This window comes from Marmota marmota, unplaced genomic scaffold (genome assembly GCF_001458135.2).
Source record: "Marmota marmota marmota unplaced genomic scaffold, marMar, whole genome shotgun sequence".
Classification (NCBI taxonomy): Eukaryota; Metazoa; Chordata; class Mammalia; order Rodentia; family Sciuridae; genus Marmota; species Marmota marmota.
Window position 1 is genome coordinate 426,418 of NW_026000143.1, and position 18,484 is coordinate 444,901.

The following is an 18,484-nucleotide window of genomic DNA, read 5'->3' on the forward strand; positions in this document are numbered from 1 at the left end:
ACACAGAGTCAGGTCTGGGAATTTGCAAAGAGCATGTACCTTGCTTGTCACATGGCTCTAGGGTTCCCTCGTGAGCCCAGGTCACCTGTCCTGTCTTGAGCTACACTCATAGTGGCTTTGAAAGTGCTTTCACCCTCAGTTTTGAATACACGAGAACCAGTTTGGCAGCATTGGCACAAAGAAGGGCGTCAGTGTGTCTCAGAGGTGACACTTCTCCTCTGTGCCTCTGTCCCTTTCAGACCCTCCTGCCCTTTCTATAACAAAATCTTGTTGGGCGCAATGGCGCTCGCCTGTCATCCCAGCAGCTGGGGAGGCTGAGGCCGGAGGATCGCCAGGTGGAGGCCAGCCTCGGCCACTGAGCCAGGCCCTGAGCCACTCAGCGAGACCCTGTCTCTAAATAAAATAGAAAAAGGGCTGGGGTTAAGCGCCCCTGGGTTCAAGCTAAGGACACCCAACGGGCCAGCACAGTGTCCCCTCCTGTCCAGGGAGCGACCTTGAACCCCAGGCACCACACCAAGCCTGGCATCAACTTGTCTGGGGGTGACGAGGCTGAGTCCCAGGCTGAGGTTCCAGACAGGAGGACAGCAGGGCAGGGGAGCAGCAGAGAGTCCCACAGAGGAAGCGAGCCAGGCGAGGGAGGTCGGGGCGGTGACAGAAGGGCGCTGGGCATCGGGTTCTGTTAACACGGATTGTTGCTGCATCAGCTGCAAACCATGTGGCGCGCGGTCTAAATGCCTGTCGAAGCCAAGGCCAAGAGTCTCCTTAAAGACAGAGAAAATAGGTTGGTTGGTGATAAAGGCTCACAGGGCCTCACGGGTGTAGAATTGATGGCACTTCCCATGTCATACAAATGAGGCCCATAACGGCGTTGATTGGTTCAAAGGTAGCAGAAAGACATCTTGAAGAATTTTTTAAAAATTATGAAAAGGTGATTAGACAGCAGAGCAAATCTCTCACGTGGATTAGGCTGGATTGTTGGGGAGACCCAGCTCCAGCCTGCACAAGCATTTTTCAAAGAGAAAAGAGAACAATACTGGGTTTAGGTAGGGAGGCTGGGCTGGGGCTTTGGCTGGGGCTGATGGGGCAGGAAATGGCTGGTTCACGGTCCAGGAAATCCAGAGAGACAAAAGGCCCGAGTGGCTCTTGGCAGAGTGTATGTAGATGCACCCACTTCCTCTCTGCAAATTTGTAGTAGCCGGGCACCGTGGCCTACGCCTGTCATACCAACAGCTGGGGAGGCCGAGGCAGGAGGCTCGCCAGGTGGAGGCCAGCCTCAGCCACTTAGCCAGGCCCTCAGCAACTCAGCGAGACCCTGTCTCTAAATAAAACGTAAAAAGGGCTGGGGACGGGGCTCAGGGGTTAAGCACCCCTGGGTCCAATCCCTGGGACCAGTGCCAACAAGACTTTAAAGTGAAGTCCTTGTCATGATAAGGGACACTGTGAAAAGTTGTACCCAGTCGTCACTCTTTTGATCCCAGCCGGCAGGCCTGTTCTTCCCAAGAGCTGGCTTCTCTTGCTGTCTGGGGTCCCCGTCAACCTTTCCATGCAGACAGGCAGCGAGGTGGGGACATTTGTACACCTCAGACCCTCCCTGTAGCCTGGACGGGTCCCAAGGCACCTTGAGGACATTATCCCACTATCGCCCCTCCGTACAGGCCAGAAGCTGGGAGTCAGTGAATGGGGTGGCCCAGGGTCACAGAGTGATGAGCAGGTGGCCCAGGGTCACAGAGCCAAGGAGCAGGGGCGTCAGGTCCCAGTCCAGCTTGCCTGCCTCCAGGAGCCACCCCCAGGGGAGGCGTGGCGGGCCAGGGGACAGCGGGGACACTACCGAGCAGGAGGACTCTGAGTGCCAGGGCCTTGGGAAGCCATCAGGAAGGAGTGTCTGGGCTTGGAAATGACATATGGGACACGTGTGTGAGGAAGATAACTCTAGAAGACGGGTGTCGTCCCCTAAGCCACCACACTCCTGTCCCACCTGTGCCGCTGATGATCCTTAAAGCCAAGTGCAGGAGGTGGCATTTGTGTCCACTGGAATTTGTGCTTATTTCAGCCTATTGTTTCCTTCAGTCTCTGTGTGTCTGTCCGTGTGTCTGTCTGTCTCTGAGTGTGACCAACACGGCTGACCTAACAGACACTCTGCAGCTGCGCTCGGTCCATGGACTCCGTCTGAGCACTTGTGACTCCTTGTTTGAATTTCAGAGATAAGTGCACCCCCTTTGCCTTTTCTAACTCAACAGACATTTATTGAGCTCCTACTGTGTGCGTTTCATGTCCATCTGTCTCCATCTAATGTGGTTGGTGGCAGAGGAAGTAAGTGTGTTTGTCATATGAATAGACCTGGGCAGGGCTGGGGCTCAGGGGCAGAGGAATGGACTTTTGGGGGGTTTTTGGAGGATGGAGCATACCAGGGATTGAACCCAGGGGCCCTCAACCACTGAGCCACATCCCAAGCCCTATTTTGTATTTTATTTTGAACCAGGGCCTTGCTTTGGCTGAGGCTGGCCTCCAACTTGCGATCCTCCTGCCTCAGCCTCCTAAGCCGCTGGGATGACAGGTGTGTGCACCACTGCACCCACAAGAAATGGACTTTTTAAATCTACAGGGTGTACTTCGGGTGTCTACCCGTTGTTTGATTTGCCATTTTTCTGTAGCATCTTAAAATGGCAAAAGAGACAAAATATGCAGATGAGTGTGTGTGTGTGTGTGTGTGTGTGTGTGTGTATATACATCTTTAAAGTTTTTCCAAATGAAAAATGGTTTTGTCCTCTGATTATAAAAATGACATATGAATATTGTAAAAAAAAAAAAGATACAGAAAAAATAAGAGTTTTAAAAATCCAAAATCTCACTCTGCTTCTATTTTGATGACATCACTTTTAGTCACAGAGCAGAGCCACATAAGTGCACATCAATAGGACCCTAAGTCCCTGTGCACCATACGGGTCTTTTTTCTCACTCACAGACCATGGATATATTTCTCTGTCAATAGAGGTAGATTCATATGTTCGTATTGAGTGACCTTACCATTCTCTTACATGATCGGGCCCAAACATACATGATCAGTCTCTGATTGATGGATCCTTTCCAATTTTTAAAAAATATTTTTTAGTTATCAATGGACCTTTATTTTATTTATTTTTATGTGGTGCTGAGAATTGAACTCAGTGTCTCACACCTGCTAGGCAAGTGCTCTACCACTGAGCCACCACCCAGCCCCGTGCTTTCTAATATTTTTCCAATATAATGAACCCAGTTTTTTTTCCAATATAATGATTTCCAACAACTCTGTCTTTGTGAGCTTATGTAAATTCTGGTGGATGAAGTTGCTAGATCAAAAGTTACCTAGCCCAGCTGGGCGTGGTGGCTCCCACCTGGAATACAACGGCTCAGGAGGCCGAGGCAGGAGGATCGCAAGTTGGAGGCCAGCCTCCGCCACTGAGCCAGGCCCTCAGCCACTCAGCGAGACCCTGTCTCTAGATAAAATAGGACCAGAGCCTCTGAGATTTTGCTGCTGCAGAGAACCCCCTGGGATTTACCAGGGAGTAAGACATGAACCCCCATAAACGGATAGTCCTGTGCCCCATGAGCACTGATGGAAAGTCCCCCCCCATGGGTCTCTTTCCAGCCGGGCGCCCCAAGACCAGTGCTGCCTGTTATAAATGTGTCCGCAGCACACTGTGGAGCTACAGTGATTTAAAATATTAACTCTCTGGCAGAACAAGCTCTTCTACCTTGATCATCTCTTCCCAACTTGTTTTTGGAGATGGATTTAGAATCACTTTGTCAAACTTCCCCAACCCTGTTCCCGGCCGGAAAAAGAAAGACAAAATCTGCTCAGCTCTTTTTTGGGAGAAGTGCATTCTTTTGAATACATTCAGTCCTCTCCAATGCCACCCTTTGATTTCATTTTCTAGTTGTGGATGGACACCAGGCCTTTATTCTACCTCTCTGGGCTGCCGCGGATCGAACCCAGGGCCTCGTGCGCCCCAGGCGAGCGCTCTGCCCCTGAGCCACAGCCTCAGGCCCTCCAAGGGCTCCTTATTTGCTTTTTCTGGAAATAATTTCCAACCCCTTTGGAAAGGTGTCAAGGACGACACGGAATTCCCGTATTTTCTTTATTTTTTAGCCGTAGATGGACCCAGGCCTTGATTTTCTTTCCTTATTTCCATGCGGATGGAACGTGCGCTCTGCCGCTGCGCCCCAGCCTCGCCCTTGACAGTGACCTTTTAGGAGAACACCAAAGGCGTGACCCAGCAAGACAGAAGCAGGGACAGAGGAGCAGGAGGTCAGGGTGCACCTCACCAGGAACCCAGGGCCTGGTGGGGTCCAGGGGGGTCGGAGCTGCTGGGGACAGCATGAGCAGAGCCCTAGGAGGTGACCAGGGAGGAACAGATGTGGCCAGGGCTTGGCTGGAGTCAGGCCAGCCTTAGTGACCAGTTAAGGTCCGGTTCTGTGTCTCTGGGTGACAGCCTTCTCCCCGGAGCCAGTGACACACTGCAGCCTCTGTGCACCCGAGTGGCCGACTGGAGGGGACAATGCTTAGCACCCTCACGCCTGGGCCTAGGGCCTTGGCACAGTGCCGACAGGCGCACGCGCTCCACTGGTGGGTGCCCAGGGTGGCCTTGGCAGAGCCCGGGACAGGCCCGAGAGGTAGCGTGTGGCCCCTTCGCCAGCCCTCAGTGGCGGGCACCGGCTGCTGGGAGGGTCTCCTGGGCACGTGGGTCCCCCCATGGGTCTGGAGAGCCTGGCAGGGACTCCAGCCCACGAGCAGACACCCCAAAACTGCAGGGAGCAAGAGTGAGCCACTGAAGACAGCCAAGAGGGAGGGGGCCTCTGTGGCCCGGGCCGGGAGGCTGGGAGGCTGGGAGGCCAGTAAGCCAGGAGGTCAGACCCGCCAGACCCTCGCCAGACCATGGTGACCTCAAGTACATCAGTACAATGCCGTCTCCAGCCCGAGAAGCAGCAAGAAGCCAGAGCCCGGGTGGCACTTAATTATTAATGCCCAAGCTCAGCGTATTGACGGAATCCCTGTCCCTGCTCAGCGTCACGGGAGGACAGACACCAGAAACCCACACTCCTATGTCACGGAGGGACAGCTTCCACATGCCCAGCCTCAGCTTGCTGGATTGGTGCTTTTTGGGGGGACACCAGGGATTGAATCCAGGGGCCCTCGAACCCTGAGCCCTGTCCCCAGCCCTTTTTCTATTTTATTTAGAGACAGGGTCTCGCTGAGTGGCTCAGGGCCTCGCTCAGTGGCTGAGGCTGGCCTCCAACTTCCGATCCTCCTGCCTCGGCCTCCCCAGCTGCTGGGAGGACAGGCGTGGGCCACTGTGCCCAGCATGTTTTGTTTTTTTCTCTAACAAAGGAACAAAGACGGGCAGCCTCTCCTCCATCCTCTCTGTGGCCACCAGAGCCCCTGTGTCCTGATACATCCTCCCGAGAGCGGTCACCTCCTGGGCCCTCCCACAGGCCACCGCTCTGGGCTGGCCGCTTCTCCTGCCTGCGCACCAGGGCAGCTGGAGGCCCGTGGTGATCCCAAGTGGCATGTTGATCGATGGCAGGATCTCTGGGTTCTACTTACGCAGGCTGAGTGACACCTCGTCGATAGCAGCCAGTTAACTGAGTCCTGAGTCACCAGCTGGTCCCCTGAGCGCCGCAGCGCGGGCCTCGGGTTATGGAGGAAGCCCCTTCTGAGCAGGAGGTTGGGCCTGACGAAGACGGATTGTCCGGTGGCCCTCGCAGGCTCCTGACTACAGCCTCTAATGAAAAGCCTCACCGTGGACATCCCCACTCAGGAGGACACAGGATGGCCCGGTCCCCACCAGGCCACTGTGATCAGACTGATGTCAGCAGCGGTAATGGAAGGAGGATGAGTCGACGAGATTCCGTTTATTCTATAAAGTGAGGAGAGCGCTCAGAGGATCTGGGACGCACGTGTGAGCAGGCACGGGTGCCCTGGGCCGCGGGAGTCACCGGAGGGAGACAGAGACAGTCACCCAGGTTGGTGCGTGAAACCGTCTCTACCCAGCAGGGCCTGGGGGAGGCCGGCCCTGGCTGCCTCTCCCTTTCCGGACCCTCCTGATGGCCCTGCGCTCGGAGTCAGCAAGCTTCTGACCCCTGAGCCCCGTCCCCAGCCCTATTTTGTATTTTATTTCGGGACAGGGTCTCGCTGAGTTGCTGAGGGTTGAGGCTGGCCTCCACCTGGCGATCCTCCTGCCTCAGCCTCCAGAGCCACTGGGAGGACAGGCGTGGGCCATCATGCCCGCGACTGAACCAGCCCAGGGTATTGGAAGAAGGACTCTGGAAGCCCTGAGTGTGGCGTTCGGCCTCCCAGGGCTCCTCTCCAGAGCCTCCTCTCCCCCAAGGGCTGCCAGGACCTCGTCTTCCTGCAGGGGCACCCCCATCCCAGGCCCTGCTGGGCCTCAGCCTCCGTTGTCCACGCCGAGTGGCATGTCACAACACAGACCCGCACCCATGTGCCCCTGTGGGCAGATGGGGGCATAAGAGCCTATGACGTGAGGTGACGTCCTTGTCACTGTCTCCGACACCTGGGAAACCAGACACTTTCACTCTGGCTTGGCCACAGGATCCCCTCCCGTCAGCGCCACACAGACCACTCGATCTTGGTCCCCAAGGGTGGCCTCGGCAGCGGGTGGCCCTCGCACTTGTCCCTGTCGTGGGAAAGACCACAGCGCTCTGGACACCTTCATCTGTGCCCTTGAAGAGCAGCTGTTCACCAGGCCAAGTGTCGCTGGTCGCTACCAGTCTGACCTGTTCTGTGTGCATTGTGACAGGGTCGCGCTGGGCGCGGTGGCGCACACCTGTCATCCCAGCAGCTCGGGAGGCTGAGGCAGGAGGATTGAGAGTTAGAGGCCAGCCTCAGCCAAAGGGAGGCCCTGAGCCACCCAGCGAGACCCTGTCTCTGAATAAAATACACAACAGGGCTGGGGACGGGGCTCAGGGCTCGAGTGTCCCCAAGTTCGATCCCTGGGACCAAAACAAAAAAACAGGGTCTCGGGGGCTGGGGTGGCCCAGGGCACCTGCCTTCCCAAGTGCCTTGCCCCCGGCGGCCCTGCCACCTCAGAGAGGACACCTCCTTGGGGAACTGTGCTCTGTCTTCCCCAGCCTTTTTGAGGACAAGTGGGTGAAATTTCTTCCAGTTGACATTTGCCCACCGTGGGCCTCCCATTGTCCCTGACGAGTCCCGGGGGACAGAGGCCTCTGCAGTCCCAGAGGCGACACTGGTCTGAGGGACAGATCTCACACAGCCCAGCTCCTCCTGCCCTTGGGACGCGCAGGGGCCTCGTCCAGGCACCCAGGACTAAGGGAGCAGAGGACAGCAGGGGACAGGGCCCCACGAGGCCCTGGGCGCGGGGACACACGATCAGGCCATTCCTCTGCTCACTTAAAACCCACAGTGAGTCTCAGTGCGCCTCCTGTCCCACTGTGACATTCATTGGGTCACAGCTCTGGCTCCAAGATGACCGCCGTGTGCCCCTCCCAGGGCACCTTGTGGAGACCCGTCAGCCCACGTCCAGTCACTGAGAAGAAACTTCCTCTTGTGCCTCTGTCTGAGGCTGGCCTCTAACTCAATCCTCCTGCCTCAGCCTCCCGGGCTGCTGGGATGACAGCCAGGAGCCAGACCTGAGGTCCCCCGATGGCAGAGCCCTTCTCAGGAGGAACCTGCGTCCTCAGGAGGCTCAGAGTCCAGAAGACCAGCTTGTAAAGAAGAGCAGAAAACAGCCGGGTACAGTGGCCCACGCCTGTCCTCCCAACAGCTCAGGAGGCTGAGGCAGGAGGATCGCAAGGTGGAGGCCGGCCTCAGCAACTTAGCAAGAGCCTGTTTCAAAATAAAAAGTGTTGGGGAAGTTGCTTAGTGGTACGGGGCTGCTGGATTTTATCCCAATACCACACACACACACACACTCACACACACACACACTCACACACACACACACTCACTTGTGGTTTCCAAAGCTACTTTAATAACAAAAGAAGATCGTAAAGTACCTCAGAATATTACTAGGTTTATTTCTAAGAAATGTGAGTCAGAAATTCTTTGGCTTCCTCTTAGGCATTTCTAGAGATTTCCAGGTTTCATTGTTCTGCAAATATCCATTTGTCTAGATTGCGACAAAAAAGAGTGTGGGATGTTTACGTAACCGTGTGTGGAAACCCGTGGTCGGAGTCCCAGGTTACCAGCCTCAGCCCAGGGAGGCCAAGCAGCTCAGCGGGGCTCTGTCTCTAGATAAAATACAAAACAGGGCTGGGGACAGGGCTCGGGGTCAGGTGCCCCTGGGTTCAATTCTGATTTAAAAAAATAAATTAACTGATTGATTAAATCAAATTCCAATGAGGATATTAAAGAAAAGCCTTCAGGAGGCAGCTACCGGAGGCTGGCCTCCAACGCGCAGCTGCCCTTTCCCACCCTGGAGACACACCGCCCACTGTGGAGCCCACAGCCCAGTTCCTGTGCATGTCACCTGCGGGCAGGAGCCTCGGCCACCAGCCCAGGCCTGACCCCCCCCCCCGTCCTCTAGCTTTGGAGTGACTCTGATGAACAGGACGGGCCTCGGTGGCTTCGCTGAGCCTCTGGCACGTGGGTGTCGAGGGAGGCCGAGCGCCTGGGCTCCCTGTCCTCTGGGCAGCCCGGGTCACCTGGCCTTCCCTGCTCTGTCCCCCGCAGGCCCCGCAGGGTGGAGCCCGTGTGCTCGGGCCTGCAGGCCCAGATCCTCCGCTGCTACCGTGACCACCTGAGCGAGGTGCTGTGCTGCTCAGACCTGGTGAAGGCCTACCAGCACTGCGTGAGCGCCCACAAGGTGAGCCACCCGCTCCCCGGGGGCCTGGGACACGGCCCCAGAGCCCTGACGTTCCACCCTGGCCAGCTGCGTCCTCCCTTCCAGGAGGTTCTGCCCTGTGCAGACCCAGGAGCCGGCGTGAGGCCTTAAGGCTGCTCCGGGCTGGGTCCAGCCCTTCCCCGTGCCCCAGGCCACCAGAGGAGCCTCACTACCTCCAGGGACTCCAACCTGGGCCCTTCCCAGAGGGGGGAGGCTGGGCAGGTCAAATGCTGTGGGAAGGATGGAGGACGGCTGCTGGAGGCCGAGGCAGGAGGATCGCCAGGTGGAGGCCGGCCTCCGCGACTCAGCGAGGCCCTGTCTCTAGATACAATAAAAGAGGGGCTGGGGTGAGCAGCCCTGGCCCAAGAAGAAGAACCTGAGGTGGGGGCCACCCTGGCGCACCACACGCTCCTGAGTGCCCAAGGTGCCTGTCACACGTGCCAGAGTGGGGACAGGGAGGGAGGGTGCCCTGGGCAGCCGGTGTTTCTGTGGGGACACGCGAGGGCCTCTGACCTGCTGGGAGCCGCAGAGACACAGTCAAGTCTCGGGGGGCGGCTGGTGAGGAGGGACCCTGTGGTGTCCAGGGACGTGTCACGGAGTCCTGGAGCCGGGCAGAGGGGCCTGACTGGACTCCGGCCGCTGTCTTTGCAGGGCTGAGAAGCCGCCATCGTCCCCGGCCCTGGCAGTGACTTGGAGCCCTGGGGAAAGGACCAGTCGTGGGACACGGACCCCAAGCCACAGCCGCTGTGCCCTGCCCTCCCAGCTGGGCGTCCACCTGGGCCTCGGGCTGGGCGGCCCCGGGCCAGGGGACAGAGCATGTGTCACGTGCAGGAGCAAATAAAGCAGATGCCTTTGTTTTCAGTCCTTCACTCGAGAAGCGCTCACTGCCGCCCACTCTGTCCAGCTCTGTGGACCCTGCCACACAGGCCGCTGCCCCCGGGGAGTGGCCCCCCCCCAGCAGGGGACAGCAAAGGCCACGCAGAAGCAGGTACGAGCGAGCGGCAAGAGGGACAGCGGCTCTGTCCAGGGATGGAGCAGGGCGGCCACCGGCCTCCTGGAGGGTCCTCTGGCCTCGGCCCTGAGGCCCAACGCACAGGCCAGGGGGGCAGGAGGTCCACTGCTGGGGGACAGCTGTCCCAGAAGAGCACAGCAGGGCGGGAAGGGACAGTGGGGCTCAGGGCCACCAGGCTGAGGGGTGTGGGGTCTCAGCAGGAAGCAGTCCCGTCCCGTGTCCTTGAGCCACGTCCCTCGGCTCAGGTGGAGGCTGCCAGGCCTGAGCGCCCAGCACCCCTGTCCTGGGGGCTGTGGGTGTCAGCAGTGACCAGGGCGTCAACAGGGCTCTGAGTCTGACCGGGACAGGGAAGAAGCCAGGTGCGGGCACACGCCTGGGGCTCCGGAGGCTGAGGCAGGAGGATCGCCAGGTGGAGGCCAGCCTCAGCCACTTAGCGAGGACCTGAGCCACTCAGCGAGACCCTGTCTCTAAATAAAATAGAAAAAGGGCTGGGGACGGGGCTCAGGGGGTGAGGCACTCCTGGGTTCCATCCCTGGTACCCCTCACCCCAAAAATGTGCAGGCCTCTGCCCTGGGGGTGGGTGATTCCCGGGCCTGAGACGCAGGGCAGAGGGACAGCCAGGAAACAGGGGCCGGTGTTTGGGGGAGTCAGAGGACACCCTGGGATTAGCCCTGCAGGCAGAGAGAGAGCCTTCTGGAAGGAGGAGTCACAGGTCACCGGCCAAGTGACCTTTGGAAGTGACATCAAAGCCATTCTCCAGCTAGAAGCCATGAGCCCTTCTGAAGACCCCCCGCCCCCAGCCTGTGGCCTCCAGGGCTTTGTCCAGCGTCCACATGCCAGGCCCCGTCTCCGGCCTCTGCCCAGGAATCCTGCTGAGCCTTCGTCACCTGCCCTTGGAACTGCCGGTGGCATAGAGCACCCCCCCAGCGCCCCCCTCTTTTCCCACACCCCCCAACAGATTCCCCCTCAACAGGAGAGCGACGTCTGTGACCAGGGTTTCTAAGGAACACCTGTGGTCCCCTCTTTCTTTTAAACAAGGGACAGAGAAAGTGTGTGAAGTCACTGAGCACCTGGATCCAGCCGTACCTGAAGCTAACCCAAGCCAGCAAGGTCCCCTTTCGGTCGTCTTTTGCACCTGGGTCTCTGGTGTTTGCACTGGGAGTTCCCAGCAATGGAGCCCTGTTGGGGGGAGTAAGTGGGGGGCTGTCGTCATGCCCCGGGCTCTTCAGGCCAAGCCAGGTGTCAGCCTCGAGTCCTCCCAAGCTGGGGAATGGGACAGGGCCCCACCCAGGGCCGCCGCAGGAGCTGATGGTGCCAGGATGCCCGCGGGGAGCCCAGCCCAGCTGACCTTCCCTCTGGGCCCGGCCCTGCCGTACCCCCACAGGCAGACCCTGGCAGACCAGGCCCAGGGCCTCCGTGGATGGACTCCTGCCCCCAGACCTCAGCCTCCCAAAGGACCAGAGTGAGTTCAGCAGGTCCATGGGGTCCTCTCCTGAACTATTTTCTGGGGATCTGGGTTGGGGTGAGAGAAGGGCCAGCTGTGCCCGTGACATGGGTCTTCCTGTGCCCATCTCAGTGTCTGCAGGATTCACAGTGTGTGTGCACGTCCACAGGGGTGTGCGCGGCCTTTCTGCATGTGCATACAGATGCCTCTGTGTGCGTGCCCTGAGCGGGTCTGTGCACACCTGTGGCCGTCTGTCCATGTCTCTGGGTCTCTGCACAGGCGGTCAGTGCAGGGCTGGGTGCTGTGGCTCTGCCCGTCATCCCAGGGGCTCGGGAGGCTGAGGCAGGAGGATCGCCAGGTGGAGGCCAGCCTCAGTAACTTAGTGAGGCCCTGAGCAACTCGGCGAGACCCTGTCTCTAAATTTAAAAAAAAAAAAAAATTAGAAGGGCTGGCTCAGTGGTAAAGCACCCCTGAGTCCAATTCCTAGTATAAAAAAATTCTAATTTTTAATATAATAAAAATCGTAGAGGCCAGGGCACGACTCGGTGGTCGAGGACCCGTCGCCAGCACCTCCCCAAAAACACAGTCAGACCATGGAGGAAAGGCCAAGGGGAAAGTGGGGGTGGTGGGTGGGGTGCGGTCCCCGGGGGATTCCCACACCCAGGCTCGGGCAAGCCGTGGCAGCTCCCCACCCTGGAACCTACGAGAACAAAGCGGGTTTGCTCTTAAGGCCCAACATGCCTCCCTCATACGCGATAACCTGGCTCATTAAATTTAATGGGCTGGTTATTCCTGTTAAGTAAACACCAACTAATTATGAAAACCATATTTGCCAAGTTTGACGATGGAACGGATGGACCAATTACACGGTTATTCAGCCTCAGAACACACTGAGTGATGAGGGAGGGTGCAGACGGCGGGCGGGGAGCCGGGATGGAAAAAGAGTCTGACGGTCAAGGAGTTCCCCGCCACTCCTGCCGACTGACTTTCTCCAGCTGCATAGGTCTCCGGAATGTCTGTATTCTGGAGAATCGGGGTCCTGGGTCCTTCAGAGCCCTTTAGCACAAGTGACAGACCCCTAGCTCCATCCTAGTGTACTCATCCCCAGCTCCAAAAAGAGTCTCTGGACAGAGAATTCCAAAGCAAGCTTCAGGCACGGCTGGATCCAGGAGCTGAAATGGTTACTGGGATCTGGATTCTGACTCTGAGCTCCGTTTTCCCTGTGTGACAGTTATTTGATTCTCAGCTTCTAGAGAGAACTGCTCTTTCCCTCTAGTTCCATTTTGGGGTTTAAAGGAAGATAAGAAATATCTCCCCAGAGCTAACAAAGTAATATCCAGAAACTCTCAAGGGAAAGCGATTGGTTCATGGTGAGTTCAAAAAATTGGCTGGTCGCACAGCTCAGTGGAGAGCGCTTGCCTCGCAGGCACAAGGCCCTGGGTTTTATCCCCAGCACCACAGAATTAAATAATAATAATAATAATAACAATAATAGTAATAATAATAATTTGCCAGGGAAATGCGATGTAAAAGCCACACTTGAGCACACGCATCCAGTGGCTGAGATGAAAATGGCGTCCTTAGTGTTGGTGACACTGGACCCATGGACATGGCAAAGTGAGCTGGGCGCTGTGGCACACCCCTGTCATCTGAGCCGCTCAGGAGGCTGAGGCAGGAGGATGGTGAGTTCAAAGCAGCCTCAGCAACTTAGTGAGGCCCGGTCTCTAAATAAAATATAAAAACAGAGGCTGGGGATGTGGCTCGGTGGTTAAGCACCTGAGGGTTCAATTCCTGGCCCAAAGAAAGAAAGAAGCGGCCCTGGATGTGGCTCAGTGGGAAAGGGACCCTGGGTTCAATGTCAGTGTCGATCATCGATCAATGGACCACCAGGATTCCATTGTGGGGACTCCACCTTGAGCTGATCCTGATCGCCTCCCAGGACCTCACCTCTAAACCCCATAATTGGATTAAATTTCCACACTTTTCTTTTTTTTCGATCTTTTTTCCAGTTGTAGATGGACAGCACGCTTTTATTTTATTGGCTTATTTTTGTATGCGATGCTGATAAATCCGCATCCTTTTAAAAAATTCTTTCAATTTTTTCTTTTTGTTTAGCATCTGCCTGTCAGAACAGTCAGCCTTTGGTTTTTGGGGAACTGGCTTATTTTGCTTAGCACGATCGTCTCCAGCTCCATCCATTTACCGGCAAATTGCCATCATTTGTTTCTTTTTTATGGCTGAGTAATATTCCACAGAAATCCACATCAGTTTGATCGTCTTCATCTAAAAGGAAGGTGCTGTTTATCTGTAGCTGCCTGCAAGATTTCTTTTTTTTCGTTTTTGGAAGTTTGAATAAGACACGTGTGGATGTGGATTTCTCTGGATTGTTGGGGACTCATCCATTCCTTGGATCTGTAGGACTCTGTCCCTTACCGATTTCTGGAAATAGTCATTATTTCTTTGAATACCTGTTCGGCCTCACCCCCTTTCTCCGCTCCCTCCGACACCTCGACCTGATGTTAGACCTTTTGTAAGACCCAGAAGCCTTTGAGCTGCTATTTATTTCCCTTCTGTCTATTTTTTCCTGTTTTTCAAACTGGAAATTCCCTCCTTTTTCTATCCTCATATCCACTAAATTTTTCTCCTACTCTGGTATGTTACGGAATTTTTAAAATCATTATTATTTTTCCTGCTGTTGTATGTTTCCTTTTTAAAAATTCTGAACTAGCCATTGGGCCCTCCTGGATTTCCTGAGATTTTGCACTTGTTTTAGGAATTTTCATCCTTTCCTCTTCAGTACCAGGGATGAGGCCCGCCGTGGTCCACCACTGAGCTGGGTCCTTGGCCCTTTTTTGGATCTCTTTTATTTTGGAGGCAGGGCCTCCCTGAGTCCCAGAGGCTGGCCTCCAACTTGGATCCCTGCCTCACCTGTCAGGGTCTTGGATCAGAGCTGGAATCACCTCCGTGTGGATGGTGTTTGCTCAACGAGTGATTTTTTTTTTTTTTTTTTTTTGGTGGGGGGCACTGAGGTTTGCGCCTGACTGTTGGGAGAGGAAAGTCCAGCTTCCCCATTTCTACCCTGTATTTTTAGCACAATGAGAGGCCATTGTCTCTGCTGGGAACGGTGGCCCACGCCTGTGATCCTGGAACTCTGGAGGCTGAGGCAGGAGGATCGCCAGGTGGAGGCCAGCCTCAGCCACAGCGAGGCCCTAAGCAACTCAGCGAGACCCTGTCTCTCAATAAAACACAGAAAGGGGATGGGGCTCAGGGGTCGAGCACCCTGGGGTCCATCCCCAGGCCCAAAAGAAAGAGGGAGGAGAGGAGGAGATGCCGAGAGTCTCACCTCCTGCTCTCTTGCTGTCCTGATTCTATCTGGGATGACTTTTCTGGAGTCCAAAGGCCCCGAGATGATGGGCCTTGGTGACATCCCTGGTGACCTGGCTGTGCGACTCGGGGTGACAGTGCTGAGCTGGGGGCCACAAACCCCACTGGCTTGGCTCCTCTTGCGTGTGTCGTGAGCAGGTCCCTCGAGGTCACCGCCAGGGCCAGCCCCTGCCCTGTGCCTCCTTGGCATCTGGGTCTGTAGCTCTTGGGGGACACCTGTGTGTGTGGCAGGGGACAGCGGGGGTGGACGCGCTTGTGTTGACAGAGTCCTGGTTGTCTCTCCAAGGCCAGGGGCTGGGCGGTGACAGATCTGGCCGGGACAGAGACAGGAAGCCGAGGCGGGGTCCTGGGGCTGGGGCTGGGGCTGCAGTCAGTTGGCTAGAACTTTCTGGAGCCTGGGAATAGGACCCTGGGGACACTCCTAGTCAGGGGCACAGGATGGGGAAAGTGAGACAGGAAGGTGTCCTTGGTGCAGGACTAGGAAGCAGTTGGGGACAGTGTGGTGGCCTTTGGCATATAGGGTCCCCAGATGTAGGCATCTTGAAACCACCCAGCTGGGCCACACGGCAGAGCAGGGGTCGGAGCGCCTGCCCCAGGACCAGACTGCCTGCCCTGGAACTGGGTTCTGTCCCCGCCCGAGTGTGGGGACAGTGAATTTGTTGAGCCAGAGGGTCAGGGAGGCAGGCATGTCTGTATGTGCAGGGAGTGTGCGTGAGCGGGCTTATGTGAATGTGGGGTGCGAGTGCGTGTTTGCACAAGTGGAGTTATTTAGTGTGTCAGAGAAAGCCACTGGGGGCTGGGCTGGGTGGCCCACGCCTGTCATCCCAGCAGCTCAGGAGGCTGAGGCAGGAGGATCGCCAGGTGGAGGCCAGCCTCAGAAATTTAGCAAAGCCCTGAGCAACTCAGTGAGACCCTGTCTCTAAATAAAATACAAAAAAAAGGCAGGAATAAGGTGGCACTGGGTTCGACCCCCCAGTGCCAAAAAAAGAAAGAAAGAAAAAAAAAAAAGCAAGGCTCTGGGGAGGTGGTGAGGCTGGCCTCCACCTGGCCATCCTCCTGCCTCAGCCTCCTGAGCTGCTGGGGTGACAGAGGTGGGCCACCCTGCCTAGCACAGGATGGGGTCCAGATCTGAGCCTGGTGGCCAGGGATCAGTGGGCTGTCCCCCTGGGGACTGGGCCTCCCAGTGCTGGGGCCACCTGGAAAAGGGAAGAAAGCCCCCGGGAGTCTGTTTTTTGAGGTCACTCTGAGTCATACAAATGCAGAAAGGACCCCTGAAACTGCTCCAATGGCCCAGACACCCCGGGACAGAAGCAAGTTCCTAGGAGTCATTCCTCATTTGCACAGTCAGCTGCCCTGTGCCCTGGACTGTGTCAGGCACACAGAATTGAAAACCGCAGAGAAAACCCAGAACAGCTGACTCATTTCCCCTCCGTGTGATGTGGGGTCAGGAGCCCCAAAGCCGCAGACCCAGGGTCGACTCCTAGCTCCACCACTGTCACTGGCATTCCACTTCTCCTTCCACACTTGAAGAGCACAGGGTCAGAATCCATGAGGTCACGCAAGGAGGACCTCAGAACTAAACCAGAGGGAGGGTGCTGCTGGGGCGGGAACTCGGGACCTGCCACTCAGGGCTCCTCGGTAGCAACAGCCACTTGCCATTTTGCTGTCCAGAAAATGACCTGCGGAGGTCTTCTCTTCCTCTGCCTCTGGCTGGTTGTCCTTTTCTTGTTGATTCTTGGGAGCTCTTTATATATTATTGTCCATCCTATGTGTTGGAAGAGAGCGTCTTTGAAATTCCAGAGTGTCTCCATAACAGAAAACAACTAATTTTAATGGAGTCAAAATGATCCATAGTTTCTTTTTTTATTTATTTTTAACATCTTGTTTAAGGAATCCTTCCCTAGCCAGGCGCAGTGGTGCACACCTCTCATCCCAGCAGCTCAGGAGGCTAAAGTAGGAGGATCGCAAGTTGGAGGCCAAGACCTCAGCCACTTAGCGAGTCCCATAAGCAATTCAGTGAAACACCCTGTCTCTGAAAAAAAAAAAAAAAAATACAAAGAAAAAAAAAAGGGGGGGCTGGGGATGGGGCCTCTAAACTCTCCTAGGAGACAGTTGGAGGTCAGGGCTGGACCTCAAAAGGGAGGTCAGGGCTGGACCTCAACAGGGAGGTCAGGGCTCTCTTGGGGGTCACTGAGCCCAGAACAGGAAGAACCCTGAGTGGTCCCACAGAAGACAGAGTGGTATAGGAGAGAAGTGAGGTTCAGGGGACAGACAGGACTCGCTCCACATTAACTGGCCATTCTGGACCCACATCCAGCTGTGAGTGACCCAGAAGTTCACAAGGAAAGAAGGATCTCAGGTCCCGAGCTCCAGGGAAGGGGGGTGGGGGGACAATGAAACAGAGTGATTTGGGTCAGGACCACCAACGGCTGGATGAGCTGCTCCCAGCTCTGCCACTGGCCAGCTGGGAAATGGGCAGGTCTCTCCCTCTCTGCAGCCTCAGTTTACCCATCTGTACCACATTAGTGCACCTTCATGGACTGTCAGTACGAGATGACGGCAAGTTAAATAGCAAATAGGACTTTTTTTGGGGGGAAGTATCAGGGATTGAACCCAGGGGTGCTTAACCACGGCGCCACATCCCGATTCAAAACAGGGTCTTACTCAATTACTGAGGCTGGCCTCCAACTTGCGATCCTCCTGCCTCAGCCTCCTGAGCTGCTGGGATGACAGGCGTGCATCTCTGCACTGAGCTGCAAACAGGACTTTTGAAAAAGGTGCTCAGCCTCATTTGGGGACATGAAATATGAAATCCACCATGAAAATCTAGTCTCTACCATTAAGACCTGACTGGACCCAGGGTTGATGGGGGTGGGAGGCAGCAGGGGACAGGGGACATCAGGGCTGGGGCTGTGAACCGGGGCCATCCATCTGGAGAGCTAAATGCACCCCCATGCGCGGCCAGACAGTCCACCCCTGGGTCTAAACGTGCCCAGCAAAGTCACATGGGTGACATGCTCATCAGAGCCCCGAGCAGGGGTCAACCCAGTGCCTGGACGATCAGCTGCAGAAAGTGCAAGAATCCTACCAAAGTCCCCGAGAACAGCTGCCTGGGAGCAGAGCAAGCAGCACACATGGTGTGATCCCACTTCTGTAATGTCCCCAAACAAGTCACACAAAAGAATATTGCCATTCTGAGAGCCCAACACAAGTGGCCACACCCCAGGAAAAGCCAGGGGAGGCTTAGCACGGCAAAGAGGGAGGCTGCTAAGGAGATGCAGAGGGACCCCTGGGACTGTCGAGGGTCACCCTCTGGACGGAGGACACCAGTCACGCTCGGTGCAAACTGTCCCCTGCAGGTCACAGGAGGGGACCCCGCGCGCGCAGCGCTCTCCTCGCCCAGGACAGCGTTTGGGGGGCTCTGTGCTCTGTCGGGGGTGCCTGGCGCTCGCAGGGGCTGGCTGTCCCGCAGGGAGACCTTCGCAGGGCGAGAAGCCTGGTGTCCCACCTTCGGGGACACAGCCCATGAGCGCAGTCGCTAAGGGGCTGGAGCCGCCCCGCTCCCCGGGGGGTCGGGCGCCTGGCCAGCTCCTGCGTCCCGCCCGGCTTCCTTCTCTAGGTGGCCAGGATTGGGGTCGTGTCCTCCGAGGCTCCCGCTGCAGGGACCCGGGGCTGGGGACTTGGCTCCCAGGCAGTGTCCCCGAGGGCACCACCCCACCCCCCACCCCCAGGGCCCGCAGGGGGCCGCGCTTCCCGGCCAGTAGGGGCAGATGCACCGGCGCAGGTGTCGTGCCACCAACAGACGCC

At 56.6% G+C, this 18,484-nt stretch overlaps 2 protein-coding genes across 2 annotated transcripts in view; both read left to right on the top strand.

The window, feature by feature from the left end:
* Chchd6 (coiled-coil-helix-coiled-coil-helix domain containing 6) overlaps positions 1-9,698 on the top strand; it is a 177,554-nt gene extending 167,856 nt beyond the window's left edge. Inside the window, 2 exon segments of the mRNA XM_015506773.2 lie at positions 8,687-8,819; positions 9,489-9,698. Of these exon segments, the coding sequence (XP_015362259.1) occupies positions 8,687-8,819; positions 9,489-9,494 (139 nt within the window). The 3' untranslated portion in view covers positions 9,495-9,698.
* A 9-nt stretch (positions 9,699-9,707) lies between these two features.
* Positions 9,708-18,484, top strand: part of Plxna1 (plexin A1) — a 55,276-nt gene continuing 46,499 nt past the window's right edge. Inside the window, exon 1 of the mRNA XM_048786251.1 lies at positions 9,708-9,825. The gene's annotated coding sequence lies outside the window, so the exon portion shown is untranslated. The remainder of the gene's footprint in view (positions 9,826-18,484) is intronic.